The sequence below is a fragment of the Tiliqua scincoides genome, chromosome 3 (genome assembly GCF_035046505.1).
Source record: "Tiliqua scincoides isolate rTilSci1 chromosome 3, rTilSci1.hap2, whole genome shotgun sequence".
NCBI lineage: Eukaryota > Metazoa > Chordata > Lepidosauria > Squamata > Scincidae > Tiliqua > Tiliqua scincoides.
The window spans coordinates 80,407,730-80,429,219 of record NC_089823.1 but is presented as its reverse complement, the minus strand read 5'-3'; the positions used below and the strand labels follow the sequence as shown (position 1 = coordinate 80,429,219).

At 43.4% G+C, this 21,490-nt stretch overlaps 1 protein-coding gene across 1 annotated transcript in view; it reads left to right on the top strand.

Annotated features, from left to right (window-relative positions):
• The window catches only part of EGFL6 (EGF like domain multiple 6), a 47,425-nt gene that overhangs the window by 7,333 nt on the left and 18,602 nt on the right, over positions 1-21,490 (top strand). Inside the window, exons 3-7 of the mRNA XM_066621316.1 lie at positions 6,812-6,904; positions 11,449-11,568; positions 14,132-14,251; positions 18,676-18,810; positions 20,211-20,333. Coding sequence (XP_066477413.1) covers positions 6,812-6,904; positions 11,449-11,568; positions 14,132-14,251; positions 18,676-18,810; positions 20,211-20,333 — 591 coding nt within the window. The remainder of the gene's footprint in view (positions 1-6,811; positions 6,905-11,448; positions 11,569-14,131; positions 14,252-18,675; positions 18,811-20,210; positions 20,334-21,490) is intronic.

The window sequence follows — 21,490 nt, the reverse complement described above, 5'->3', positions numbered from 1 at the left end:
TGATGGGCTGGTAATGAAGCCAGTACCAGTTGGCGCTGGACCTTAGTGTTAAGAAGACAACGTGGAGTGGCTGTGGTGGTAAGTCCTCTCACTGGCTTCTTGGTGCGGGGGAAGGGGGGAGCAGAACTGGATGGGGGGAGGGTGGGCCAGAGGGAAGATTGGGCCCAGAAGTGGGATGGGGACGGCAGTCATCTCTGCCACCGAATCCTATGTTCCCTCCCTGGCCAGAAAGTGCAACACTGGCCTCCTCTGTTCTGCTATCCTAGGGTAAGGAGACTCTGAGGAGAGTTACCCTGAGGAGACTCTGGAGGCTGCCCTGGCCCCAGGTGGACATTTCAGTGCCACTGCTCTTCTGGGCACCGCTGACGCTTAGGATTGGGCTCTTAGACAGACCCTTTAAAATGGCATGACTGGGTCTAGTCAGGAATACAGGTGTACGCCACTTAACAATGGGGATGCAGTCTCTTATCCCTGTTGTTATGCGATTAGGTCACTAAGTGAACATTCAGACTGATCTATTGCCTTTGTTGTGTATACAGACACTCCCTGCCAGACATTCGCTGGCTCACAGGCTGCTGGAGATAGATTGCCTCTTCTTTGCATTAAGAGCCTCTCTGTTGTGTAAACAGACACTCTGCTACAGGTTATGGGAGGGTGATTGCCTCTTTAAGAGCATCTTTATTGTGCTTTGACCACCATCGTATATGCAGTCTGTCATTAAGCAAACAGTTGTTAAGCTGCGCGTGCCTGTAGTTGAATCTGTTTTGATGCCAGAAAAGACTCTTCCAATCATTTTATCTGATTTCCTCTACCGCACCAGCCAACTATTAAGAATTTAATAGAGTGCTTACCATAATTGGCCTAATTTGCATATATATTTATTTAATGGTAATAGCAAAATAACCTTGCTAATGTTCTATATTAGACAGTAGATAATGTTAACTAGAGAAATTATCACAATTGAAAGGAAAGCCTTCCATACAATTACTGTGACCTTGTATGACTGAATTGTTTTCAGCTCCAAAAATTCTTATTTCATGGCATAGTTCTTCATTCTTTTTTTTTTTTAAAAAAAACCTCTGGTTAGCCCTGGACAGATGTTAAATTTTTCAGGCCAGCCTAAGAGGACTGCTTTCCCTGAGCTCATTCCACAGCATTATCATAAACATAGCTTATGGCAGAGAGCAGGTGCAGCTATTAGAGTAGCAGCCCAATCCAACCAAATGCCCACACAGACAATTGTGGGGCAGTGCAGCCCCATACTGGGAATGCAGCTGCATTGGTGCAGGTCACACTGCATCCTGTGGTTGATTTTTGGCTGCTGGTTTCCTTGGGGCGAGGGGGTATTTATTCCCTTGCCCCTGGGCAAGCTCCAGTGGCCACAATGGCTCAGTTCAGACCTGCACAAGAGCAAGTCCTTTGATCTGTGCCAGTGGATCAGGCCTGGGAAGGGGAATGGAATTCAGCATGTGGCAATGCTGCAGATCCCACCGCCTTCCTGGTCCTGATCTGCCCACCCCCACTCCTATCTCCTCCCCATTTCATTTCCTTCCCATTGGTGGCTGGGGAACTTGTAAGTACATGCAGTAACTGCATGCCTCAATAAGGGTTCTGCCTCCATCCCAGGTACCAGCAATTTTCCTAATTTTAATACTTGCCAACCACCCCCAGGGATCACAATGAATTTCTTGTCCCTACTTTGTGTATAATATTTTACCCAAACCTACTGGTCTAGAAGTGGAGAAACCACAGAGAAAACATAACCTTACAGCAAGCCATGCTGAAATATTTATAGCCAAGTGCTTTTGATTAAGTGGCATATATTGTCCTACACATTATTAGAGGATTGGTAATTTCTGTCTAACTGCCTAGTCTTCTAACATAAATACATCTGAGGAGCACCTTGGTTGTTACTCTGTTTCCAAGTGTCTGGGGAATTAGTTTAATGAAGGACCTGTGGTTATTTAATGGCCTCTAAGCTTTTAATAAAGAAAGCATAAACACAAGGGAGCCGTTGAACTCTTTTTTCCAGCTGGATCCTGGCAGGGCTGAATGAACTCATAAAATGTTGAGTTTAGAAGCCGTCTATTTCTTAGTAGTTGCATCTGTTACCCTGATGAGCTTAGCTTTAGATATCTGGTACAGATGAGCAAAAGTTCACATCATAATTGATACGTTCACCAGACGACTGTTCAGTGGAGAGGGCTGCCAAGTAGTTGAACCTATATTAATTTATATTGCAGATAATGATGCCAGTTGAAAGCATCACCATCTGTTAAACAGAGAGGTCCTTTAACAGTAATATGTTTGCATTGTTTGTATAACCTAGTTCAACAGCTGAACTGCCACGGTAAGAGGAATAACACGCAAAAGTTATTCAAAGCTGCAAGTGGTGCTTATTCAGATTTTCTATTTTGCAACAACAGAAGAAGCTCCAACTAGTATCCAAATTTCAAATACTTTCTGAATTCTTCTCTTGGCAGATTTCTGGTTCATGTCAGGCATGATCTGCATTGAACGTGTAAATTAAGGTGCAGACATTCTTTGCTGTATCGTTTTATTTTTGTTTCACTGTTCCTTTTACATTCTGCCACTTCTAAACATGATTTCTTTAAGATTTTTAAAAAAAAAAAATATTTTTGCTGTGTACAATATCATTTGGGACATGAGATGGTTTGAATCCATGAGATATTTATGTTTTACATTTCAGAAGAACTTCATAAGAGTCAAAGGAATTGTCATACTTAATTGGGAAAGTTCTGAACAGTGGCCACGGCCCCCTACAATTCTGCACTAAAACAACCTAAAATTCACATGTACTCATATTTTAGAACAGGAAACCCAAATTTGGTGATTCAAATGTAGATGTAGATATGTGGAGCATATAGAGTATAAAGAAAATGCAGATGATTCTGGCATACAGTATTTAGCTTCATCCAGAATGTAGAAATGGTGCTTGACATAAGAGTTCTCTTCCATATAGTGAACATAAGAACATAAGAACAGCCCCACTGGATCAGGCCATAGGCCCATCTAGTCCAGCTTCCTGTATCTCACAGCGGCCCACCAAATGCCCCAGGGAGCACACCAGATAACAAGAGACCTCATCCTGGTGCTCTCCCCTACATCTGGAATTCTGACTTAACCCATTCCTAAAATCAGGAGGTTGCGCATACACATCATGGCTTGTACCCCATAATGGATTTTTCCTCCAGAAACTCGTCCAATCCCCTTTTAAAGGCGTCTAGGCTAGACGCCAGCACCACATCCTGTGGCAAGGAGTTCCACAGACCGACCACGCGCTGAGTAAAGAAATATTTTCTTTTGTCTGTCCTAACCCGCCCAACACTCAATTTTAGTGGATGTCCCCTGGTTCTGGTATTATGTGAGAGTGTAAAGAGCATCTCCCTATCCACTCTGTCCATCCCCTGCATAATTTTGTATGTCTCAATCATGTCCCCCCTCAGGCGTCTCTTTTCTAGGCTGAAGAGGCCCAAACGCCGTAGCCTTTCCTCATAAGGAAGGTGCCCCAGCCCCGTAATCATCTTAGTCGCTCTCTTTTGCACCTTTTCCATTTCCACTATGTCTTTTTTGAGATGCGGCGACCAGAACTGGACACAATACTCCAGGTGTGGCCTTACCATCGATTTGTACAACAGCATTATAATACTAGCCGTTTTGTTCTCAATACCCTTCCTAATGAACCCAAGCATAGAATTGGCTTTCTTCACTGCCACCGCACATTGGGTCGACACTTTCATCGACCTGTCCACCACCACCCCAAGATCTCTCTCCTGATCTGTCACAGACAGCTCAGAACCCATCAGCCTATATCTAAAGTTTTGATTTTTTGCCCCAATGTGCATGACTTTACGCTTACTGACATTGAAGCGCATCTGCCATTTTGCTGCCCATTCTGCCAGTCTGGAGAGATCCTTCTGGAGCTCCTCACAATCACTTCTGGTCTTTACCACTTGGAAAAGTTTGGTGTCGTCTGCAAACTTAGCCACTTCACTGCTCAACCCTGTCTCCAGGTCATTTATGAAGAGGTTGAAAAGCACTGGTCCCAGGACAGATCCTTGGGGCACACCGCTTTTCACCTCTCTACATTGTGAAAATTGCCCATTGACACCCACTCTCTGCTTCCTGGCCTCCAACCAGTTCTCAATCCACGAGAGGACCTGTCCTCTAATTCCCTGACTGTGGAGTTTTTTCAGTAGCCTTTGGTGAGGGACCGTGTCAAACGCCTTCTGAAAGTCCAGATATATAATGTCCACGGGTTCTCCCGCATCCACATGCCTGTTGACCTTTTCAAAGAATTCTATAAGGTTTATGAGGCAAGACTTACCCTTACAGAAGCCATGCTGACTCTCCCTCAGCAAGGCCTGTTCGTCTATGTGTTTTGAGATCCTATCTTTGATGAGGCATTCCACCATCTTACCCGGTATGGATGTTAGGCTGACCGGCCTATAGTTTCCCGGGTCCCCCCTCTTTCCCTTTTTAAAAATAGGCGTGACATTTGCTATCCTCCAATCTTCTGGCACCGTGGCCGTTTTGAGGGACAAGTTGCATACCTTAGTCAAGAGATCTGCAACTTCATTCTTCAATTCCTTAATAACCCTTGGGTGTATGCCATCAGGGCCCGGTGACTTATTGATCTTTAATTTATCAATGAGGTCTGAAAGGAGTGGAAGAACTTGGAGGCTGAGTTTGTTGAGGAAGAGCTGAACACTGGAAAACTTGAAAGTGCTCCAGAAACTCGTCCCAGACTTCCTCTTTGTTGTGTCAATTACATGAACCTCCACAAGCTCATGGCCATTTCAGAATCTCACCTCCAGGAACCACTTCCTGTCTGAGGACCACTTCATAGGTTTTGTAACACCCATTTCTTTGCCTCAGGGACTGCTGAGTGGAGCTGCTGACGGATTAGCAGGCAGGAAAAGCTCACGTGGAGGCATTTTAATGACCTGAAACATGAACTCAGTAGATGTGGCTGCTTTGAGTTTTGCAGTTGTACCTACCTACTCACAAACAGGCCACAATTATTGCACAGGCACAGATAGCTCAGGAGGCACAAGGCTGCCACTTTGTCTACAGAACAATGAATAAGTTTAACAGTAAAACTCAAAATATCCAAGTCACTCAACAGATGAGCAGGCCTACATGGATAAGGACAGATAAGAACTGCCCATAGTCACCAGGCAGCATGCATGTCCATAGTAGTAGTAGTTGGCAACCTTCAGTCTCGAAAGACTATGGTATTGCGCTCTGAATGGTGGTTCTGGAACAGCGTCTAGTGTGGCTGAAGTACGTATGTTATAGTCCATCTCAAGTATTCTCAACCTAGATCTAGTATTTTGTTTCACTGCCAAAGCACCAAGTTGAAATTCAGATTGGTATGGGATTTAAAAACTATCCTGATGCCTCTTTAGCTTCCCTGGTGGTCATACCCTCTAGGAAGAAAATCTAACAATAGAGGAAAAAATTCCAGTCATTTAAAGACATTGCTGTATGTTAGGAAGCAGAGTTGATGGCAGTCTGCCACTGTGATGCTTGGGTGGTATATTAGCTTCTGATTTGGAAAAAAAAATATTCAGACCCAAATGTGAGCTCCTTTATTCTTCCTGTGGTCTCACTGTAACTTCTAGAGAAACTGCACAAGGTTTAAGTCAATCCACAAAGAATCTGAATCTTCTGCAACCTGAAGCACATCTGGCAATGATTAGAATGGAAATCAGGCCAGCAGCATCATGCTGAAATGTCTTCTGCAGAACATTTATTCAATTCAGAATAAGTAGGAAAGGAAAGAAGTAGGCATGGAAGGAAAATGTTGGGAAAGAATGATATTCAAAGCAGATATTTGGTTTTCGGAATATCAAGATCAGAACATGAAAATGGGTGAGGCAAAAGGTTTGAATAACCTCAATAACTACAATCATCATTTGGGGGGGACGGGACTGACAAGGTGACCACCAGCAATGTGACTCAACCCTGGTTATGCTTCTTTGGGTACCAACTGCAGTTTCTACTTCTGTCTTGAAGACTGATTTGAAAAAAGAAAGGAAGGTGGACAATTCTTTTCAGAATCGATCTGATCTACTCACATCCTTTTTCTCCTACTGGTGTCAACATTTTTCTCCAGATACATCAGCACTATGCCATTGTGTTTTTGTTCTGTACTTGATATATTGATGATCTCAAGCAATTTTCTAAACCAACCCCAAGAGACAACATATCCACCTGGCTTTTGACCTTCTTCAATATGTTTGCCGTTAGGGTTGGGACCTCGGTATCCATAGATTTGGTATCCACTAATTTGACTCACCACTGACAACAAAGTTCACCTTTAAATGCCTTGTAACAAGGAAAAAAACTACTGGATTCCATTATTCACCTCATCTAGTGGCTGAATGTGATATACCAATACCAGTACATTCTGGGGCAGCAATAGAGGTGCATGAAACCTGGTAGTGGGTCTTTAAAGCTATTTTTTTCAGATTTGATATCCACTGATTTTTTTTTTTATCCACTGGGGGTTCCGGAATGGAATGAAATTATAATTATTTAACAGCACAAAGGTACGAAATTGGATTTTAGTGGTTAATTTCCTTGTTACAAGGCATTTAAAGGTGGACCGGTGTCAGTGGTTAGTCAAATAACTCAATACGGAACCCCCATTGGATAATGAGGCATAACCTGTACTAATACCATTTTATCCAGATAATTGCAGAATATTTCAGCCAGGTTCTCACAACCTCTGTCCACTGGAACCATCACAGTTTCACTGCTTTCATTTTTTTCCCCTCTACAGCTACCTGTGAACATGGGTGCAAATATGGTGAATGCGTGATGCCAAACAAATGTAAATGTTTTCCTGGATTTATTGGAAAAACCTGCAGCCAAGGTATGTGCACTTTATTTTCCACACCTTTTGTATTTTCATCAGATGTATCTTTTTATTTTTTAGTACGATCTGCTTGATTGCATCTTCTGATTAAGAACTTACACTCATTGTGAAATTTGGTTAATGCAAGATATAAAAAATGGGAAATATCCCTGTTTGTGAACTGGTTAGCAAATAATATATTATTTTTATCAGAAATTGTGTATATTTTGTGTGCCTGGTATCAACCTGGTAGCAGACAAATTGTCTTGTATCATCCTGGTATCATCAAATAACTGATTAAGGGCACAATCCTAACCCCTATGTCAGTGCTTTCCAGCACTGACATAAGGGCGGTGCAGCTCCAAGGTAAAGGATCGCACATTCCCTTGCTTTGAGGAGGCCTCTGTGAGTGACACCCAACTGCAGGATGCAGCACATGTCCCATTGGCACTGCTATGCTGGTGCTGGAAAATACTGACATAAGGGGTTAGGATTGCGCCCTAAATTGTATAGCATCAGCTAATCATTAAGAATATAATATAATAATATTTTAATTAGATGGTGATGATGATGGTGTGTATTTCATCCTTTTTCATTGAGTTCAGTGTGGTGTATATATAGATGTGGAATACTTCATTTTATCCTCAGAAGAACCATGCAAGGTATGTTAAGACAGTGTCAGCCCAATCCAACGTGATTTGCCGATGCCAATGCATCTACATCAATGGCATCCTATGGCAGGGTTTCAAGTCCTAGGTAAGGGAATATTTGTTCCCTTTGCACAGGGCCTAAACAGGCCTATGCTAGTGATTGGGTGCAAGTCTACCTGGGTAAGTGGATCAAGGTGGATTGAGGCTGGGAAGGGGGATAGGATATTGGTGGGGACACTGCTGCTGATAACCTCCCCCTTCTTGCCCTTGGCACACCTCCATCTCCACCTTATTCCCTGGCTGTTTCCTCCCCAACCCATTCTGCCCTCTCCTGCCCTCTCCTGTCCTTGTGTCAACTTACTGGTGCTCCTGCAGTGGCCACTCCTGCCTGGCCACCACTGCTTACCATCTATGTCAGTTATCAGGTTGTACTCTATGGTGCATTGCGTTTTACAATGTTTCTGTAAGCGCTGCAATTGGCTTGCACTACAAGTTGCTCGTCTGCCCTTAGAACAAAGAAAAACTTCCACCTTTATTTTCTATTCTAATTTGCAGTCAATTTGGTTCCTATAACTAGAGTAGGCATGCAATATTCTTAGAGCAATGTAATTTTCAAACATCTGGTATCTCTTAGTTGTCAGCAAATAGTCTATGCATTGAGGAATCTTGGAACAGGCACAACTTCATGCTATTTCTTACATCTCATTATCAAGCTGTGTATTCTCTAGGGCCTACAAGTAACTGTCCTCGGTATGCAAGACCATACAGACGTGCAAGTAGAGGCTGTGTGTGTTGTAATTAAAACTGTTCTAGAAGTGCATGTAGCCTTGGAGAATGCTGGACTTTTGAGAATTGTATTAAAATCAAGTACAATCAAGTACAAGTACAAGTACAAGTATGTACAAGTACATACTCTCAAGTACATAGCATTGTTTTTCTCATAAAATCAGCACCTTTTAGGAAGAGGCTACAAATTAGCTTGTAGGTGCTCTGGGGCAAAGGTCTGTGATAGCACCCTCCTGCACAAAGCCATCCCCCCCAACTCACCTGTAGCAAAATGAAGCCTCGCGCAGTTCCAGGACAGACCAGGGAAGCTGTCTGATGCTTCCCAGTAGTCTTAAACTGTGCCTCTGGCAAACTGGAAGCACAGTTTCCAACCATGTCAGGAGTCTCAGACGGCTTCCTGCATGGGCCTTGAGGTGCACGAGGCTCCACGTCTGGGGCGTTTGCCCCATTCAGTGAATGACAGGTCCACTGCTGTCAGGTTCCACATTTTGTGAACAGTTTTTGCTTGATTTGATTTGGTTTTTACAGGAGGATGTGCTGTTTTTCCTGGAGAATGTGTCTTTCTTAGGAAGATGTGCACTCTCTCTTTCCCACAGTCTAACTTTAGTGGAAAGAATTGGCCTCTTGTTGTTGGTTGCTTTTTGTCCTGGAATGCCAAAATAGCAAGGTTGGCCCTCTGCCCCAAGCTGAGAAGCATGATTGACTTTAAGCCAATTGCATCAATTACTCCCAATTGGGACCTGTGCCTAAGGAGCCTGCTTTAGGGTAATCTACTTTGGTTTTGTCAAATACATACAACACATTGCAAAGGACACCTAACACTACATGTATGCACTTTTATGTTGAAGTGTGCTTAGATCCATTTGATTTATTAATTCGCATGCACTTTTTAAGGGCGCACTTTGATTGCTTTCCATTCTAGTATAGAGATATAAAGTCTATAATAAATCTTATTTATATCTGTAAGATTCTACAAGCTGTGAATCTGGGATCCCGCAAAAATGTTTCTAATTGGGACCTGCAGCTCCTAAGGCCGCCCTGCCGAGAAGCAGCCTACTTATTCCCTCCCTCCTTCCAAACTCTATACCATGCTAACAGTCTGGTTGTAATTGAAAAGAGACTGGTGGAAATAGCAGACAGAGGCTCAAATTCAGTTGAGAAATACCAACTGTCTTTGCCAATTGTCAAAAAACGGATGGTGTAGGAAGCCTCTGTGATTTTCAGCCTTTTTCACCTTACCCATACTGACAAGGTGCTAAAATTGTCAAGGCACACCATCGGTTTTTTGACAATTGGCAAGGCACACCATGCTGCCAGTGAAGTGCTCCCATCCCCCAATGGCCCGACTAATAAATGACCCTCCCCCAATTTCCCATGGCACACCTGAGGATCTTTTGCAGCACACCAAAGTGCAGTGTCACACTGGTTGAAAATGGCTGCTCTAAGGTATGAGTTATTTATTTGTTTGATTTTTACCCTGCCTTTCTCCCCGAAGGAAACCCAAAGCAGTACCACAGATCAGCACAACTGATCCAGGGCAAATTCAGTAAAAACGTGTCTTGTCTCACAGAGGTAGCCATCAAAAATAATGGTTGGCAACCTTCAGTCTCGAAAGACTATGGTATAAGCCTACAGCAACCGGTATTCCTAGGCGGTCTCCCATCCAAGTACTAACCAGGCCTGACCCTGCTTAGCTTCCGAGATCAGACGAGATCGGGCATGTGCAGGGTAACGGTTGGGAGGTCTTTTAATTTCAAGTGGTTAACATAACAGAATATGGGGAGAAACCAGTGACTTGGCTTCACTATACAGTAAGCCCTTCCTAGTCCTCCTGAAAAAGAATGGATACTGAGTAAAAAGTAGGACATACAGACTACATGTTCCATTGGGATCCCTCTGCCCTGGACTGGATCATTTTTCCACTCACTCTGAAACAAATGCACACCTTTTCTGTCAGTAGACTGTACAAGTTTCTCCCAATCCCTTTTCAGTGCATATCTATTTAGCCGTGCAGCCTCTGCATTATAGACTGCCATGTGACTTGCTCCTTTTTATCAGTGATGGCACTAGGGATGAGTGGGAGTTGCCCTCTGTTTTTGCAAGTTGTCTGCAAAAACCTTTAAACCATGTTGTGTAGCCCAGAAGAGCCATACTCATGGTTTGTGTTGTTGCAGATCAGAATGATCACAGCCAAACAAACCTGCTTGTTTCTCATATTTGTACAAAGGGAAGAAGTTTATGGTTTTAATTGTAAGTTAAAGAATTACAATTCTTTGTAAATAAGTTTCTACAAAGCTTTTAACTGTAAGAAATTGTAATTGTCATTTCAATTCTGCAAGTGTTTTAATTGCTGTGGCCAAGCCTGAGAATGTCAGAGCTGTGATGAGAAGTCCAGAAGATCAGCTTGTGTTAACAGCTGTTTTCTTTTCTCTGTTTCCTTTGCAGTCTATTTACTGGTACAAAATACTTTTCTGTATTCTTTCAGGTGTGCCAGGAAGTTGCATTAGTCTTTTCTAGTGCACATACACCACCAGGTGGTCTGTTGAATTCCTTTATTTCACGACTCTGGCTCAGTGGTATCCTGTAGACACACACACTTCCATATGCAGGCACACATCCATATGCTTGCATGCACACCTAGGTATTCCTATGAGAAACTGAATCACAAAATAACAGTACATAATGTAGTTTTTTCCCCTCCAAAGATTCCTTTTTATAAAGTTTCATTTGTTAATAATAATAATAAAGGAAAAACACAGTAAAAGAAGAAGAAAAAAGAGGAAAAAGACAGCAACATTAATGATACATAAAAAATAGAAAAAATACAAAGAATGTCTCTAATAATGTAGCATGGGCGAAGTCGAATGTTCTAATTAGTTATAGCTGTATATCTTAATCTAAATTTCCACCCATATATACGTTATATCTCCAACAGCTCCTCTTATCTTCTCATTATAAGTATTCCATTTCAGATTATTATTTCAGATTAATGTTCTCTATTCCTTTCAATCTGATCTTCAAATCCGCAGCTCATTAACTCATTATTCTCTCTCTCATGCAGAAAGTCAATAACTGATCCCCCCCTCCAGAGATTCCTGAACTCACTTATTCCAATGATTTCCGCAGATATAAATGAATGTGGATTGAAACCATATCCTTGCAAACACAGATGTATGAACACACATGGCAGCTACAAGTGCTATTGTCTCAATGGGTACATGCTCATGCCAGATGGCACCTGCACAAGTAAGTGACAAATATGATTGAAGAGACAGTCAATGAGACAAAATGAAGTTATTACTGTAGATCAGTGCTTCCCAAACTCATGCAATGGAGTTGGGATCAGTGAAAGTGCATGCGGGAGAGAGGGAAGGTAGCAATAGGATCGTGGGATCCTGGGGAGGAGGGTTTTTTTTCCAGCTTATCAGATGGAGTACCAGTACCTCTTGGGGGGCAGATACGGAAAGCCCCGCAGACTTCTCTGTAGGGCTTCCCAAGCCTCTGTAATACTAAAAAAACTCAATTTAAAACCGCTTCTGTTTTTCGATTAAAAACAGGAAGTGGCTTTCAGTTGAGTTATTGACTATTACAGAGGCTGGGGAGCCCTGCAGGGCTCCCTGCACCCCCTGGAGGTGCTGGCACTCCACCTGGTAAGTTGGAAAAACCCCTCTCTTGTCCCAGGTTGCAGTGCATTCCTGGGGATTACACTGCTGCCTTCCCCCCTCCCTGCCCTTTAAGGGCCCAGAGCTACGTACTTCCCAAGCTGGTGAGTCATGACCCACCAGTTTGGAAACCACTGCTGTAGATAGTCACAATGCAACCTATACTACCCAGTCTGACAGATGCGTTCTTTAGTTCTCTAGAAACTGTCAGTATTGAAGGATATTCTACCACTGTTACATTTTTCAGTGGATCACAGCACATCCTGTTGGGATGGTCCTTTAGACCAGTGTTTCTCAAACTGTGGGTCAGGACCCACTAGGTGGGTTGTGAGCCAATTTCAGGTGGGTCCCCATTCATTTCAATATTTTATTTTTAATATATTAGACTTGATGCTACCATGGAATGTGACTGCATTTGGGGACATGTTACAGATCTGTACTTTTCACAGGCTACTGTCTATGCTTTTAACAATGATAGCAAATGGGACTTACCCTGGGTAAGTGTGGGTAGGATTGTTAAAAATTTTCCTTTTGGATGATGTCACTTCCAGTCATGACATTACTTCTGGTGGGTCCCAACAGATTCTTATTCTAAAAAGTGGGTCCCAGTGCTAAATATGTGAGAACTACTGCTTTAGACCACTTGCTCACCTCCAGAACCAGCAATGGGATGAACATTTAGCTCCACCCATTCGCCACTGCACCCAGATAATAAAATCCAATCAAACTCAATCTGTTTCAGTCCTGTTTGATATCAACACAGATAGCTTGAACAGAAAGGAAAACGGAGATTTTCTTTTTAAAGGCTTGAATTTATAAACATATCTGAAAGTCTTTTGTTGTGGTGATGTTCATTTCACATTTTGGAAATTCCCTTAAGAGTTATAGCTTCCCCGTGTAAGCTACATTACTATTAATTTAGGAAGGTGTAAAGAGCAAGCTTCTAACATGATTATCTGCCCTGAATAAAATGAATTGAAAACACCCAAAGACATAATAAACCAGAAAAAGCCTTTGGGCGCAATCCTAACTCACTTTCCAGCACCGACATAAGGGCAACACAACTCCAAGGTAAGGGAACAAACATTCCCTTACTTTGAGGAGGACTCCATGAGTGCCACCCAACTGCAAGGATGTAGAACACATCCCATTGGCACTGCTATGTCGGAGCTGGAAAGTTGGTTAAGATTGGGGCCTTTGTCTTAATATCTTGGGATATCAGCAGTAAACTAAAAGGGGAAGAGAGATTTCTAGTCATTTTACTGCCATTTCTTAAAAAGGATGAAGACTTCCATCAGCTAATGGAGTGGGATGGATTGAAAAGTAAAACGTCGCTATCCATAAGTGATTCATCAAGAAGCTTGCTTATGGACAAAAGATCCATACCCATAGGCAGGCCTCCTGGTGAGCTATCAGGTATGGTTTCAGAGCTATAGAACCACGTTGGTTGTTCTGGATGGATGTTAGGCATAACCTTATAGCTCAGTGGTTCCCAAACTTTTGCCCACCGTGACTCATCTCATCCTCCACAGTAGGTCATGACCCCATGCTCAACTGCAAACCCTTTCTGGGAGGCCCTGGAGGCCACTTCTGGGTTGTGTTGGGACCATAACCCATTCCATTAGCCTCCATGGGCCCCAGAGTGCCTCGTGGAAGCAACCGGAAGCTACTTCTGATTTGCAGAAATTACTTCTGGTTTACTTCCAAGTTGTTTCCATGACTTTTGGTTCCTTCTGCAAGGCATTCTGGGGCCCATGGAGTCCAATGGAGTGGGTCGCAGGCCTGGCGTGACCGGAAGGAACCTCCAGGGGAGGTCTGAGAGAGGCCTCCCAGAAAGGTTTTGCATTGGAGCATTGAGTGTGGGGTTGCGACCCATCGCATATCAGGTTTTGCCCAGCAGTGGATTGTGATGCACAGTTTGGGAAATGCTGTCGTAGCTCATATATGAATATTACATGTTGCAATGCCACCATTCATGCAGAGTTTCTCCATGTGCTCATGTCCCTTCTTTGCATCCCAACACTTCAATTCCAATAAATAAGACGTTTCCTGCAAATTTGAACCTTAAGTTTACTGTCATCTAAATGTATTCCTCTTTTTCAGTTTTCACTTTTGCTAGACTTGTCTTTGACAAATTGTTTTTGAAGATTCCAGGACATGTGCCATGGTGAATTGCCAATATGGCTGTGAAGAAGTGAAAGATGATGTGCGATGCTTGTGTCCTTCAAGTGGACTTCAGTTAGCACCAAATGGAAAAACATGCATAGGTACATCTAGACTTTTTATGCTCTTGATGTCATCAGCATAAACAACTCTGAGAATCTGAAGTTGCCTGTACTTTATAAGCAGAGTGGGATTCGGGAGTGATTCTAGTCCTGTGTAGACATTACTGTAAGCCTGCAGACTCACCATGCTTATAGCATGTACAGGAGCATGCTGGCAAGCCCTGGACTCACCACTGACATGCTCCGTAGCCCATCCCCACTCACCACATTTACAATGGTTGTCTGAAGCAAAAATACTGTGTGTGGGAAGAGATACTCCCTGTGATAAGGAATGCTAAGCTACCTCCTACATATAGCATTTCTCACTTTAGACCAGGGGTGTCCAAAGTTTTTGGCAGGAGGGCCACATTATCTCTCTGACACTGTGTCGGGGGCCAGGGAAAAAAGAATTAATTTACATTTAAAATTTGAATAAATTTACATAAGTTTACATAAATGAATATATTAAAGATGAACTTATATGAATGAAATAAGGTCTTGCAATAGCTCAAGGCCTATAAAAGGCCTGGCACAAAGCAAGGCTGGCCTTTCCTTTGCAGCCTCTGCTGCATCACAGACGTGAAACAGCAAGCAGTGGAGGGAGCCCTCATCCCACAGCTCACGCGAGAGGTCAAACAGTTGCCCTCACACTGAGAGCAGTTGCGTCGGGCCAGTGTGGGCTCCAACAAATCTCTGGAGGGCCAGAGGCTCATTGGAGACTGGGGGCTCCCTGAGAGCCACATTGAGAAGACTTGAGGGCCGCAAGTGGCCCCAGGGCCGGGGTTTGGGCACCGCTGCTTTAGACAACTACTGTAAATGGTTGAGGCTTTGGTCCTCAGGGAAGGACTTACCAACATGCTCCCATTCCCTTACCACTATGCATTCATCTCCATTTTTGATGTGGCTGCACCAGGCAGGGGGAGGGGGGAAAGGATAGATTGGGCTGGATTGGTCTTGCTTTCTCCTACCCTGTTTCTTGATCAGTGACTAGCATTCCAGACTCCTCTTGTGCCCTGAATCATCACAGTATGGTATATGATTTTAAGAATGGTGAGGTGTTTTTTTTAAACAGTTCCCTCTCTCTTGAGCTACTTCTTTTCTCATTTATCTATATCCTCTACTCCAGGGGTTTCCAAACTGGTAGGTTGTGACCCACAAGCCCAAGAAGCCCTGTCTCTGCTCCCTTAAGTCGCCTTGGCTCCCAAGGTGAGCCGCCTTGGGTGCCCTTCGGGGAGAAAGGCGGAATATAAATCAAATAAATAAATGAGGGGAGCGATGGCAGTGATGTGATCCCCAGCACCCACCAGCAAGGACAAGGAGCTTTTTAAAAACTTACCTCTTTCTGCACTGGCTTCCGGGGGGTGTTCAGAGCTCCATGGAGCCATCTGCCGGGCTTCCTGCACCTCAAAACAATGAAAAAATAGTATTGCAACCCACTCCAGGTTTTGCTATTGCAACCCAGAAGTGGGTCGCGATAGCATTTTTTTTGAGGCATGGGGAGTCCTGCAGAGGGCTCTGCTGGGCTTCCTGCATCCCCTGGAAGCCGTTGCAGAAAAGAGTAGGTCTAAAAAAAGCCCCTTGGTCCCTGCCAACAGTACAATCTTGGGGATCATGTCACTGCCATACCTCTGCCCTCGCAGAGACTTACTTAGGGTTCTCAAACTTCTGGTGAGCTTGAGATCCACTGCTCTACACTCTTACTAGAGCAAGGGTCAGCAACTTTATTCTTTAAAGGGTCTGGGTGTTCAGTGGTGATGTCAGCTCCACTGTTCCCCCATCTGGAGTTGCTGACCTTTGTCCTAAAACCTCCCCCACTTTTGCCTTGTATTCTTCTTCTTAGTCCATTTCCTGCTCTGCACCCTGCCCTCAGCCACCTTGCACCTGGGCTCCTGCCCTTTAGCTATTCCACCTCCTGGGACCTCTTCCTAGTCCCCAGCTTGAAGTTTTTCATCCTAGCCAAGCAAACTTTCCATTCCTTCCCAGTTTCCCTGGACTGCAACATTCTGACAGCTTTTTTCCCTTGAGTCACTGGAGACCTCATGAACGTTCTGTGCCTTGTCACCAGTTCAGCCAATTGGTTCTGGGGACTTTGCTGGTGCAAGCACAACAGAAATTAGATGGATTGAATATTCTAAAGTGCCGTATAAATGGTAACAAAGTATACATGACTTCAATAAACCTTACAGCAAATCAAAGTTAGGTTGATAGTATTCTGCCATCATCATCATCATCATCATCATCATCATCATCATCATCATCATCATCATCATCATCATCATCATAATACAGGTATTTATATACCACCTTTCTTGGTCGTCAGATTTCTCCTCAGACTTTAATTCAAGGCAGTTTACATAGGCAGGCAATACTAAATCCCAATAGGGATTTTTACAATTGAAGAAGGTTCTGTTTTTCAAGAACCACAACATTTCAGATGGATCTTTTATGATCTGGTATCACATTCTGGCCTCCATTTTCCTCCCACACAGGCTGACAGCAGCCAAAGAGCAGGTGGAATAACTTGGCATAACTCGGCTAGGCTTGTCAACTGTTTCAAGGTGTCGCCGTTCACAGTGCCGGTGGCCTCAAACTGGCGACCTTCAGATGTTATCTTCAGGCAAACAGAGGCTCTACCCTCTAGACCAGACCTCCTGCCCAATATTACACACAACATTGTGTGCACAATATTACAATTGTGGGACTGAGGCTGAAGTTTGCTAAAATTCCCTTGACTATATTGACTGAGATGAGATGTGAACTGGATACTCAAGTCATAAGTTATACTCTCAAGCACTCCATTCCATCACTCCACTCCACTCCATTCCATCAGGAACTTTGCACTAGTTGGAAAAACTTATTTCCTCTCACCCTATATACAAGTGTGAAATGAAACCTGAAATAAGAGGTGGTTTAAGTGGACCTTGGATAGAACAGATACTCCAGGGACATGAGACAAAAGGCTTTGCAGAGGAAAACCAGAGAGTGGTTTATTTCTTTTAGAACTATGAAAGCTGCATGTTTTTTCCTCTCCAGTGCTGGATTGCACATTTCCCCTGGATATATATTTTTTTTAAAACAGCAAAACACAGCTGTTCCCCTTTTGTGATACTATCTCCACTCATTTAGTGGGAACAAGATATTGTGGGGCAGTCGCTGGATGAGTACTAGCATGAGGCTAGCACCAAGAGAAAAGTGCTGGGTTCGTGGTCTAAAACAACCCTAAAAGAAGCATTTCTTAGCATGAGTGCATATTTTGAGATTTGTTATCCAACTGTGGCTATCCAACTGTTATCCAACTGTGGCTACGTGTGATGCTTTAGGAGAAGAGGGGAATCTTAGTGGAAGCTAGGTGGGGGAGATGTGTATGACAAATTACATCATCCCCAAAACCTCTGGGGATCTTTCAGAGCCTAGGAGAAGCTTGACAAAGACAGGAAATGAACTCTAACTGTGATCGCAGGCATTCATAACCTCTCAAGCAGTATATTCATTAAACATATCGAGTTGGAATCACTACTCCAGGGAGAGCCTGTTCCTTTTGACACACAGGTGCAATGACCGGCTCCGCATGGATCTCATGACCGGAGAGAATTTTTTCTAGCTTAGAAACCACTCAATTCTTGGCTCAGCTGCTGCACAATAAACATGCCACAGAAGGAAGTACTATTCTTTTACTCCCAAATGTTTTGGGTCTCTGATTGGAAGCTTCTCTTGTTGCCTCCATCAGCAGGATTATCACTGACCCACCAGCCTCCCTAGTTTGGTTAAAGTTTACTTGAAGCTTTGGGCAGCTACGTGAAAGCAGGAAACACTGTTCAAATATAACAGCCAAGCTTCTCATGTACTCTTGCTGGCGGTTTCTGTTTATACTTGCTTCATTTATAAAATACATTGGCCTATTCAGTGCCTTGCAAATAATTCATCTGGATGGGTGTCGATGAGCCTAGATTCAGGATTGTGTGCCAGAAACAGCCATTGACATCTCTGAAAAATTTCTCTGGCAAAGCAGTCTGATAGGAAATAACTAGCACTGTTTTGAAACTTCAGAGCTTTCCAATGAATGCTTCGTATCCTAAGGCGCACATGCAGAAAGGTGGGTGACAGTTTATGCTATCCTGAGTGCAGTTGTACAAGTGCATGGGGAGGAAATCGCACAATAGTGAGGTGGTCCGAGTTTCATTTGTGCACATTTTTTATTCACAGAAAAGTGTGGCCCACAATTAGGATTTGCTTTGGATTCTGCTTAATTTCACTTATCGATTTTGCGCATCTCTCCTAGAAAGGGGATGTACAGGGCCAGAACCAGTGGCTGACGCTGCTACATTTTATTCACAATCAATACATTTTACAATGAATAAATGTGACATCTTCATTTAATCATTGTTCTCCTGGCACGTTTTAAATGAGATTTCATTTTTGTTCCCTAGATATTGATGAGTGCTCTGCTGGCAAAGCTGTTTGTCCTTTCAATCGCAAGTGTGTCAACACATTTGGAAGTTACTATTGCAAGTGTCAGATAGGGTATGAACTGAAGTATGTGAGTGGCCGATATGACTGCATAGGTAAGAACTAGTTTCTGATTTGTCCCATAAACTTTTTCATCTTTTTGGAGTGTTTCTGAGGTCAGGTGGCAGTTCTGCTTGCAACTTACACAATTTTATTCCATACTTTATTTGGGAATCCTGCTGGGTGGCTGCCTAATGAACTATATCAAAATAAAAATTAAATGTTGCAGAGGCAACTACGGTTCACATATGATCTTGCATGACATTGCATGTTGTGTGCCATCTTATTCACAACATGCCTGGGGGCTGGGGATAAGAATAGGCCCTCAGTTTGGCTGTACTTGTCGTAAGAGGCGACTAAACAGCCACCGGGTAGATGGGACTCGTCAGCCTGGGAAGGCAGCTCATCTGAGAGAAGGAAAACTCTGATCCCAAACCTCCACTGCCTTGTGGCTACATCCAGTTATGGAAAAGGCTTCAGGAGTCAACCTCGAGGCAAAATCCGGAGCCGGAGTCCCTGAGGCAGTTCATGGCTGAACACAGTCACGTTCTGGCAACTCCTGCGACGCCGCTGGAACCAACCGTATTGGCCTCTGCCTTTCCATTGGACCATTTCAGCGACGTGGAGAGGGGGGATTTGCTGCATGGGTAACAGCCTATCCTCCATACCTACTTTACCCAGGCTTCGCGCACTGGAGAGGACACTCTGTTCCAGAACCACCATTCAGAGTGTGACTCCATAGTCTTTCAAGACTGAAGGATGCCAACAAGTATTCACAAGAAAAGATGGGGTCATTTTTCTGTAATCTTGGGTGGAATTGGCCAGAGTAGCAGCTGACATTTCAGTTTGTCATGAAGTGAAATAGGTTGAAGGTCTTCTCAAATTGCTATATCGAGAGGAAGGGGCAATTTTTGGCTTTAAAATGGTGTAGCAGGAAGATTGACTCTCCTTATGAATCCCAATCATCATCAACATGGGTAACTCCCCTGTTAGCTTGTTTTACCCAAAATCCTAAGCTTCCACTTAACCCATTTCTGACAGGTGTACACCTTTGGTCCCTGTTGCATATATGCAACATTGGGCAGAAATGACTCACAGCCCAATCCTATGCATGTCTATGCAAAAGTAAGTCCCATTAGAGTCAATGGGGCTTACTCCCAGGAAAGTATGGATAGGATTGGTGTGTCGATACAGTTGTTAACTGTTTGCATGCACAGCTAATGTCACTCTTTGACTCCTTTGAGCTCCATATGCATTGAGCTAGACAGGTGCACTCCGCCAGTGTAAATCTTTATAGCAGATTTGTTACCAATTGGGCTTCTGTGCCTGTAATAGCTGTGGGCTGGGGAAGAATTAAGCAGGGTCAGCTTTTCCCAGTAGGAAGATGTTGCTTGATTTCTTTTAAAACTCTCACTTCATTTATCTTTTTTCTCCTCTAACCAATTTCTCTGTGCAGATATAAATGAATGTACAGCAAACACACCCAAGTGTGACTTACATGCAGAGTGTCTCAATACTCAGGGATCCTTCAAATGCAAATGTAAACTGGGCTATAGAGGCAATGGATTTGAATGCTCAAGTAAGTAGCTGCATATCAGAGGAGAAGTTTCCACTGTATTGCTTCATCCTGGGAAGTTCAAATTTCTTCTGAGCAGAGAATATTCAAATCTTCTGGTTTCTTGTGTTTATGATTATGCCTTTTCTTCTGCTAATAACTTCTGTCTATTTTTTGCATTGTTATACCACCTTCCTCAAAGGAGCTCAGGTTGGTGTTCATATTGCTTCTGCTCTTTTTATCCGCACAACAACCCTGTAAGGTAGGTGAGGCTAAGAGATAGTGACTGGCCCAAGGTTGAGGAGGAAACTTCATGGCTGAGCAGGGATTTGAGTCTGGATCTTCCAGGCCTAAGTTCATCTCTCAAACCACTCCTGGCTCTAAATTAATGTGTGAATGTTTTCCCTGTCTCACCATACCACATACCTTTCCATCCGTTTAATTACATATCCCAGTGTTTTTCAAATTGTGGGTTGGGACCCACTAGGTGGATTGCGAGGCAATTGCAAGTGGAACCCCATTCATTTCAATATTTTATTTTTAATATATTAGACTTGATGCTACCCTGGTAAGTGACTGCATTTGGGGAAATGTTGCAGATATGTATGTTTAACAGGCTACTATGAAGATGCGTTTAACAATGATAGTCAATGGGACTTACTCCTGGGTAAGTGTGGGTAGGACTGCAGCCTAGGATTGTTAAAAATTTTGCATCCAGCATCATCTGCTAGATGATGTCACTTCCGGCATCATGACATTACTTCTGGTGGGTCCTGACAGATTCTCATTCTAAAAAGTGGGTTCCAGTGCTAAAGGAGTGACAATCACTGGCATAGTCAATAGAACAAATGCTATTGCCATGTTAAAAGTGATTTGCCTTGCTAGAGCACAAGCTGAAAATTTGGATTTGGGCAGAGGGGACTGAGAGCCCAATCCTATGCATGTCTACTCAGTTGTAAATCCCATTATAGTCAATGGGGTTTACTCTCAGGTAAGTGGATAGGATTGCAGCCTCAATGAATGCCAGCTTACGGATTGTAACAACCCAAGAGTGTCTGTGTTTGGTTAGGGAACCTGACACATGCAAGCTTGCAGATATAGGTTGTGCTGGATGAGAGCATCTAGCCCTACAACTGAGCACCATGCCAGTGCCCCCTTGGCTTTCCGAAACCAGACCAGTC